Below are 9,811 nucleotides of genomic sequence, written 5' to 3'. Positions count from 1 at the left end.
AGACATCAGACCACCACTGACATCACTGGAGACACCAAGACCGCCACTGACATCACTGGAGACACCAGACCACCACTGACATCACTGGAGACACCAAGACCGCCACTGACATCACTGGAGACACCAAGACCACCACTGACATCACTGGATGTCAGTGGCGGTCTGACATATATAGCTACTTCCCCTCCTCGTCTAATATATCTATTACTGTGAAATAGTTTATATCCGTTTATTTGATATTCAGCTAATAGTTCTCTGTTTTCTACATTCATCCATGTTTCGGTAAGTGCAATAATATCTATTGTTTCTGTACAGACAAGAGCATTTAAATCGTTTATTTTGTTTCTTAGACTCCTACTGTTCGTGTAACATTCCTTTAGTGTATTGGTATTTTGAGGCCCTTCTCTTTCCCTATTAATTTTGCCAATTTGTTTTCCCCACCAACACATACTTTTATTGCCTTCTTTCTCCATATCAATTCCCATACCACTATCTACTAACAGTTTAAACCCAAACAAACCTCTCCAACTACAGGTTCCAACCAGTTGACAACAACAACACTCCAGCCCTAGAGAGATGCACCCCATCCCGAGCATACATGGCATTTCTTCCATACAAGTGTTCCCAGTTATCATGAATGATATTGCATTTGATTTACAATATTTGTCCAGTCGGCAATTGACACCAAGTGCCCTTGACAACTATTCATTTCCAACTCCCTTTCTTGGAAGAATACCACATACGATCTGGATTCCTCCCTTGCTCCTAACTAATTATATGACTGACTTAAACCTCTGCATCAGTTCTTCACTCCTAACTCCTCCAACATCATATCCACCGGCACTGATACAAATAATGGGTCTGTTCCCATTTAAAGCCATAATACCATTCATGTTGCTTACTATATCACAAATCCCTGCTCCTGGATAGCAAACCCTTAACCTGGTCTATCTCTGGCACAGAAAGTTTTCTCCAAATACCTCACCTGGGAATCTCCCACAACCAAAATTCATTTTGCTACTTTTTTTACATTGTGAGCAGCTTGAGGGACCGGCGCTCCCTTCGTTGCCTTGACTTTCAAGCAAACTGCAGTCTCCCCGCAGCACTCGTCTTCCAGCACGGCGAATGAATCGGAAGTCTTCAGGACAGCTGTAGGCGGCCTTGTCAGAGTCTTCTAAAGTCCCCTGTCCTTTGCGACACTCCAAGACGAAGACTTTCTAATGCTGCTCTCCTTTGCTTCCCCTTGACGTTGTTTGTGACATCACTAGAGACATGATGAATGACGTCGCGTCACATGGCCTTGAGTCTACCAGCCTCTCAGGCAACGTTCCATTACCTGAATTATCCTTTGTTGTGTTGCTTTGTTGTCGTACCAACGCCAGAAGCCGCCATGACTCTGCAGAGAACAAACTTCTCTTGTTCCTCGATGTTCTATTGTTCCTCGATGTTCTATTGTTCCTTAGTGTTTTATTGTTATTCAATGTTCTATTGTCCGTCATTAACTTAACATTATGATTATGTTAGGCATTGTGGACTCTCGATCCTCAACTCACATATATCATGTAGCAAGTGAGAGTCTTGGCTTCGCTTAAGACTGTCAATATTGTTAAACAAATCACTTGTCGGAATGTTTTTGGTTTAACTACAAAAAGTGTATTAATCACTGTATGAACGAGTGTGTATGACAGTGGCAAAGAACTACAATTGTTTTCCAAAACGGCAGCAGCGGGATATGTTGTATACAAAGTCAGTAATGAGTGTAATTGGTGGGATGACGTTGTTGGTAGCGAAGACCAGTCCATGAGACCTGGCCGCCTCAGTCTTGATCAGTCTTACCTGAGGTGAGCACTGTGCTGCCGGCCTGAGCATTCTTACCTGAGGTGAGCACTGTGTGGCCGGCCTGAGCATTCTTACCTGAGGTGAGCACTGTGCTGCCGGCCTGAGCATTCTTACTGAGGTGAGCACTGTGCTGCCGGCCTGAGCATTCTTACCTGGGGTGAGCACTGTGTGGCCGGCCTGAGCATTCTTACCTGGGGTGAGCACTGTGTGGCCGGCCTGAGCATTCTTACCTGGGGTGAGCACTGTGTGGCCGGCCTGAGCATTCTTACCTGGGGTGAGCACTGTGTGGCCGGCCTGAGCATTCTTACCTGGGGTGAGCACTGTGTGGCCGGCCTGAGCATTCTTACCTGGGGTGAGCACTGTGTGGCCGGCCTGAGCATTCTTACCTGGGGTGAGCACTGTGTGGCCGGCCTGAGCATTCTTACCTGGGGTGAGCACTGTGTGGCCGGCCTGAGCATTCTTACCTGGGGTGAGCACTGTGCTGCCGGCCTGAGCATTCTTACCTGAGACACTGTGCACTGTCTCTTTTTACACAAACGTCTTATAACTTATATATATATATTTATATTAATTTAAAAAAAAATCAGCTAAATATTATTCCTATGTAAGACTGTGTTAGTGTGCAATATTCTAAATATTCTCATCACGAACGCTTCTTAACTTCACCGTCAAATTAAACGTGTAAAACACATATATTCATTTACAAATAATCTCTCGCAGCCTATAATGTCTCGTCATATTTGTAAACAGATTTTCTGTTTTTCAGCATCAACAAAGATCTTGCATGGTATTTTGTCAGGACCTAATGCACATCATTCTTTAGCTGCAGAGTATGGGGTCGGCGTCATGTGTGGTGATGGTGGTGATGGTGATGGTGATGGTGATGATGGTGACGGGGCTCAAGGGCGTGAGTATGGACGCGGAGGCCACAGGCAGCCTCCCCCCACTAGAATATACGCGCAGGTCCGTCCTAGATCAAAAGGGCAAGTATGTTGTCATGTGGGCGCCAGGAGACAACCAAGTCATCTTCGAAGTTCAGGTCAGTTTGGAGAAACCTCTTTGTGCGTGTGTGTGTGTGTATGTGTGTATGTGTGCGTGTGTGTGTGTGTGTGTGTGTGTGTGTGTGTGTGTGTACTCACCTATATGTGCTTGCAGGATCGAGCATTGACTCTTGGATCCCGCCTTTCTAGCTATCGGTTGTTTACAGCAATGACTCCTGTCCCATTTCCCTATCATACCTAGTTTTAAAAGTATGAATAGTATTTGCTTCCACAACCTGTTCCCCAAGTGCATTCCATTTTTCTACTACTCTCACGCTAAAAGAAAACTTCCTAACATCTCTGTGACTCATCTGAGTTTCCAGTTTCCACCCATGTCCCCTCGTTCTGTTATTATTACGTGTGAACATTTCATCTATTTCCACTTTGTCAATTCCCCTGAGTATTTTATATGTCCCTATCATATCTCCTCTCTCCCTTCTTTTCTCTAGTGTCGTAAGGTTCAGTTCCTTCAGCCGCTCTTCATATCCCATCCCTCGTAACTCTGGGACAAGCCTCGTCGCAAACCTCTGAACCTTCTCCAGTTTCTTTATGTGTTTCTTCAGGTGGGGGCTCCATGATGGCGCGGCATACTCTAAGACGGGTCTCACGTAGGCAGTGTAAAGCGCCCTAAAAGCTTCCTCATTTAGGTTTCTGAATGAAGTTCTAATTTTCGCCAGTGTAGAGTACGCTGCTGTCGTTATCCTATTAATATGTGCCTCAGGAGTTAGATTAGGTGTCACATCCACTCCCAGGTCTCTTTCTCGAATCGTTACAGGTAGGCTGTTCCCCTTCATTGTGTACTGTCCCTTTGGTCTCCTGTCACCTGATTCCATTTCCATAACTTTGCATTTACTGGTGTTAAACTCCAGTAGCCATTTCCCTGACCATCTCTGCAGCCTGTTTAAGTTCTCTTGGAGGATCCTACAATCCTCGTCTGTCACAACTCTTCTCATTAATTTTGCGTCATCTGCAAACATTGACATGCATGATTCCACTCCTGTAAACATATCATTTACGTAAATTAGAAAGAGGATTGGTCCCAGCACCGATCCTTGAGGTACTCCACTTGTTACTGTTCGCCAGTCCGACTTTTCGCCCCTTACCATTACCCTCTGGCTCCTTCCTGTTAGGTAGTTCTTCACCCATACTAGGGCCTTTCCTCTTACTCCTGCCTGCCTCTCAAGTTTGTATAGCAGTCTCATGTGCGGTACCGTATCAAAGGCCTTTTGGCAGTCAAGAAATATGCAGTCTACCCAGCCTTCTCTGTCCTGCCTTATCCTTGTTACTTTATCATAGAATTCTAAAAGGTTTGTTAGACATGATTTCCCTGTCCAGAACCCATGTTGGTGCTTGTTTACAAACCCAATGCTCTCCAGGTGCTCAACAAGTCTTTAATTATTCTTTCAAATATTTTGCAGGGGATGCTTGTCAGTGATACGGGTCTGTAGTTAAGTGTGTGTGTGTGTGTGTGTGTGTGTGTGTGTGTGTGTGTGTGTGTGTGTGTGTGTGTGTGTGTGTGTGTGTGTGTGTGTGTGTGTGTGTGTGTGTGTGTGTGTGTGTGTGTGTGTGTGTGTGTGTGTGTGTGTGTGTGTGTGTGTGTGTGTGTGTGTGTGTGTGTGTGTGTGTGTGTGTAATTACCAAAGTGTAATTACCTTAGTGTAGTTACAGGATGAGAGCTACGCTCGTGGTGTCCGATCTTCCCAGTACTCTTTGTCATATAACGTTTTGAAACTAATGACGGTTTTGGCCCCTTATCGTTTAACTTGTTCCAACCGTCTACCACTCTATTTGCAAAAGTGATTTTTTTTTATATTTCCCTGTCAGCTTTGTTTAGTTAGTGTAAATCTATGACCTCTTGTTCTTGAAGTTCCAGGTCTCAGGAATTCTTCCCTATCAATTTTATCGATTCCTGTTACTATTTTGTACGTAGTGATCATATCGCCTCTTTTTCTTCTATCTTCTAGTTTTGGCATATTTAATGCATCGAACTTCTATTCATAGTACTTGCCCTTCAGTTCTGGGAGCCACTTAGTAGCATGTCTTTGCACCTTTTCAAGTTTGTTGATGTGCTTCTTAAGATATGGGCACCATACACCGCTGCATATTCCAGCTTTGGTCTAACGAAAGTCGTGAAAATATCTTTAGTGTTTCGCCATCCATGTATTTAAAAGCAATTCTAAGTTAGAAAGCATGGCATAGGCTAATCGCACAACGTTCTTAATGTGGCCCTCAGGTATTAGTTTTCTATGTAGAACCACCCCTATATCTCGTTATCATAATTATTTAAAAATTTCTCACATAATTTATAGGTTGTGTGGGATCTATTTTCTCCTATTCCACATTCCATAACATGGCATTTATTGACATTAAATTCCATTTGTCAAGTGGTGCTACATATACTTATTTTGTCCAGGTCTTCTTGAAGGGCATGACAATCATCTAAGTTTCTTATCCTTCCTATTATCTTAGCATCATCAGCAAACATGATCATATAATTCTGTATTCCACCGGTAATGTTCATTTAGTCAATGAACATTACCGGTGCAAGAACTGAACCCTGTGGTACTCCACTTGTGACATTTCTCCAGTCCGATACACTGCCTCTGATTACTGCCCTCATTTTTCTATCAGTCAGAAAATTTTTCATCCATGTTAGAAGCTTACCTGTCACTCTTCCAATATGTTCCAGTTTCTAGAACAACCTCTTATGTGGAACTCTGTTGAAAGCCTTTTTTACGTCCAGATAGATGCAGTCAACCCAACCATATCTTTCCTGTAAAATCTCTGTGGCTTGATCATAGAAACTGAGTAAATTAGTTACACAGGATCTTCCAGATCAAAACCCCTACTGACTGTCTGATATTATATTGTTTTTCTCCAGGTGTTCTACCCATTTAGTTTTAATTATTTGTTTCCAATATTTTGACTGTTACTTTTGTCAATGATATTACTAGGCATCCATCAGTCTTAGGAGGCTATGTAGTTGCACTCTGGTTGTCGGCATGGAGTGGTCTCTCCAGGGTGCATAGCCAGGGTAGGTTTATACGGGGGAGAAGCTGTTACCCATGCAGCAGATCCCCCTTCTCCACGGCGCCGAAAGTCTCCAACAGAAAGGCAAACACAAATACGATTGGTTCCAGCGCCGTCGCAGAAACTGTCAGAACAACGTTGAAGGTAACAACGAATTGCCCTAGTGGATCCAGTTTGGCAATGATACAGATCTATAATTACGGGGGTCTTCCCTGCTGCCACTTTTGTAGATTAAAACTATGTTAGCCTTTTTCCACACATCTGCTACGACTCCAGTACACAGGGATGATTGTACTGTACACAGGATTGAACACAGGGATCCACTTCAACTGAAAAGTCAGTTGAAGTGGAATGCTGAGCTCAGGTGCATGTTGTCTCAGAACCCATGATAAAACTCCATCTGGCCCGAATGATTTGTTCTTACTTAGCTCCTTGAACATTTTTTTCACTTCGTCCCTAGACACCTCTATGTGCTCTATGTTGTTCTCTGCAATTCTTATTGTGTCTGGTTCTCTGAAGATTTAATTTTGTACAAACACACTTTGGAACTTTTCGTTGAATGTTTCACACATTTCATTTTGTGAATCTGTTTCCCATTTTCAACCTCGGAATATTATTCTTTACCTACAATTTGTTGTTTATGAATCTATAGAATAGATCTAATTCTGTTTTACATTTGTCTGCTATCCCTTTTTCAAAATTTCTTTCTGCCTCTCTCCTCTTTGCTATGTAGTTGTTTCTCACATCTCTGTATCGCTGGTATGTTTTGGGGGTTTGGCCTCTTACTATATTGATTCCATTGTTGTGTCTTTTGGTCTCTGATCCTCTCACCATTTCTGTTGAACCAATCCTATTTCCTAGCTCTGCATCTCTGCTTTGGTTTAAATTTGTTTGTGTCTTTATCATATATTTCAGAAAACTTGACATACATCTCATTTACTTCATTTCCTAACAGCAAGTCTTTCCAGTCAAATTCCGTAAAGAAATTTCAAAGATTCCCATAATGTCTTCACCTGAAATCAGGTTTTTCAACTGCTTCAATATTATTTTCAATTCCAAATGTGTTAGGATAGGTTAGGTTTGGTTTGGTAGAATTGATGATAGACAAACACATCCAGATATTGGAAATAGCTATATGGACACAGTACTAGCTTTATGAAATGATCTTGGGAACTGGGCATGTTGTGCTAGAAACGGATGTCGGATATTGGAAATATACATTAAATTTAGATGGCATAAGTGAAAACTTGGGTAAAATGGGCTTTGGCTGTGCTATGGTACGAAACATTTGGGTATATATGGTGTAAATTTTCTTAAATTAGGTTGAATTTAGGAGGGATAGCTTAAATTTCATCAACTTTAATCAAATCTAGCTTTGGATATGCTAGGTTAGGTTAGGTAAGGTCATGTAGGGTAAGATGGAATAGGTGAAAACTTGGGTAAAATGGGCTTTGGTTTTGCTATGAAAAAACATTTTGGGTATATTTGGTGGAAATTGTCTCAAATTAGGATAAATTTAGGTGTGACAGCATAAATTTAACCAACTTTTATTCAAATCTAGCTTTGAATATGCTTGGTCAGGTTAGGTGAGGTTGTGGAGGGTAGGATGGAATAGGTGAAAATGTGGGTAAAAATGGGGCTCTGCCTGTGCTATGATATAAAATATTTGGGATATATTTGGTGTAAATTGCCTTAAATGAGGTAGAATTTAGATGGGACAGCATACATTTTGGCAACTGTAATCAAATTTAGCTTTGGATATGCTAGGTCAGGTTAGGTAAGGTTGTCTAGGGTAGGTTGGAATAGGTGAAAATTGAGGGTAAAAATGGGCTTTTGACTGTGCTATGATACAAAACATTTGGGTATATTTGGTGGAAATTGGCTCAAATTAGGTTGAATTTAGGTGGGAATAGCTTAAATTTTGCCAACTTTTATGTTGTGGAATTGTGTAGTTGTTTATTTAATGTATATGCACTAGTTATGTATCGTTCATATTTGTGCAAGTTGTGTATTAATTGTGCATATGTTGTAATTGTATTTGTGTGAATAGTGTATTTGTGATGGTTGTGTATTTACATATTTGGGCTTGTTATGTATTGTATGTATTTGTACTGGATATGTATTGACTGTATTTATGCAAATTGTGTAATAATTCTGAAAGCTGTGTAATAATTGTGCAAGTTGTGTATTAATTGTGTATGTTGTGTAATTGTATATGAACGAATTGTTTATTTATACCTTTGAGTATTGATTGTCATTGTGCAAGTTGTGTAATTATATAGCAAGTTTGCTTGTATTAATTGCACAGAGATGTGTATTAATTACACAATTTTGCAATAATTGTCCATGTTTTATAATCGTTTTGTGCAAATAGTGTATTTATGCAAGTTGTGTTTTTAATTTGCTGAAGTGGAACTAGTGCAACTCTATTTTTTGTGCGAATTGTGTATTAGTGTAAGTTCTGTATATGTTATCTGAAAAATAGATTTTTATGTGCAAGTGTGAAAGTTTATTTGGTTTATGAGACAATGTGTGTGTATTTTGTGAAAATTATGTTTATGGAATTGAGTAATTTTAGTGAAAGCCCTTTTTGATTGTGAGCGTATATGTATTTTGTTATATTAATGCAATGCCATACTTTGTGTAAATGTTATACTTTGAGTGTATATGCAATATTTGTGTAAATGGTATATTTTGTAGGCAACTGACATATTTTGTATGTAAATGACATATTTTGTCTATAAATGGCATATTTTGTGTGTAAATAATATATTTTGTGCCTGAAATGTCATATCTGGTGTGTAAATGTTGTATTTTCTGTGAAAATGGAATATTTACGTGGAAATGATTTGTGCTCAAATGCTATATTGAGTGTAAATGTGCACGTGTTTTTACTGTTTTTTTTTTTTTTGTGTGTGTGTGTATATCTTTAGTGTAAGTACAAGTGTTGCATTTTGTGTGAATGATGTTATATTAATATATTTTTGTATGCCTTATCACAACCTTAGCTTTTTATTAATAATTACTAATGTATTTATTTCAATGGGACATATACACCTTGGTTTATCAATTTGAATAGTATGTAGGTGGGTATTTAATTATATTCTACACTTGCTGGAATAATATGAATGCCTTGCTGATTGGTATGCATTAGTATGAATTAACGGTATAAATAATTAAGATTACTTGGGGTGAATGAGCTGTGGGGTTACTGAAATCTTATTCTTAATACATTTTAGGGATTCATATGGCATAAATTACATCTGATTAATGGTGCAATGGTGGCAAAACAGGCTATTGTCTACATGTATGAGTTGTGGAGTATGTGTATGTATGTATGTATGTATGTATGTATGTATGTATGTATGTATGTATGTATGTATGTATGTATGTATGTACTCACCTAGTTGTGCTTGCGGGGGTTGAGCTCTGGCTCTTTGGTCCCGCCTCTCAACTGACAATTAACAGGTGTACAGGTTCCTGAGCCTATTGGGCTCTATCATATCTACACTTGAAACTGTGTATGGAGTCAGCCTCCACCACATCACTTCCTAATGCATTCCATTTGTCAACCACTCTGACACTAAAAAAAGTTCTTTCTAATATCTCTGTGGCTCATTTGGGCACTCAGTTTCCACCTGTGTCCCCTAGTGCGTGTGCCACTTGTGTTAAACAGCCTGTCTTTATCAACCCTGTCGATTCCCTTGAGGATCTTGAATGTGGTGATCATGTCCCCCCTAACTCTTCTGTCTTCCAACGAAGTGAGGTTTAATTCCCGTAGTCTCTCCTCGTAGCTCATACCTCTCAGTTCGGGTACTAGTCTGGTGGCAAACCTTTGAACCTTTTCCATTTTAGTCTTATGCTTGACTAGATATGGACTCCATGCTGGTGCCGCATACTCC

General features: G+C 40.2%; 1 protein-coding gene across 7 annotated transcripts in view; it reads left to right on the top strand.

The window, feature by feature from the left end:
• The first annotated feature begins 1,818 nt into the window (after positions 1–1,818).
• LOC123769309 (MOXD1 homolog 1-like) overlaps positions 1,819–9,811 on the top strand; it is a 103,842-nt gene continuing 95,849 nt past the window's right edge. For 3 of the 7 annotated variants that reach the window (XR_011223840.1, XM_069309829.1, XM_069309824.1), the window contains exons 1-2: positions 1,836–1,996; positions 2,663–2,878. Coding sequence is in view for 6 of the 7 variants with exons in the window: in XM_069309829.1 (XP_069165930.1) it covers positions 2,672–2,878 (207 nt within the window). In the remaining variant the exon portion in view is untranslated. Of the gene's footprint in view, positions 1,997–2,053; positions 2,309–2,662; positions 2,879–9,811 lie in introns of those variants that run through there. The other 4 variants (XM_069309828.1, XM_069309827.1, XM_069309825.1 and 1 more) reach the window with 4 other exon arrangements.

This window comes from Procambarus clarkii, chromosome 66 (genome assembly GCF_040958095.1).
Source record: "Procambarus clarkii isolate CNS0578487 chromosome 66, FALCON_Pclarkii_2.0, whole genome shotgun sequence".
Lineage (NCBI taxonomy): Eukaryota > Metazoa > Arthropoda > Malacostraca > Decapoda > Cambaridae > Procambarus > Procambarus clarkii.
This window is presented reverse-complemented; position numbering and strand designations above follow the sequence as displayed.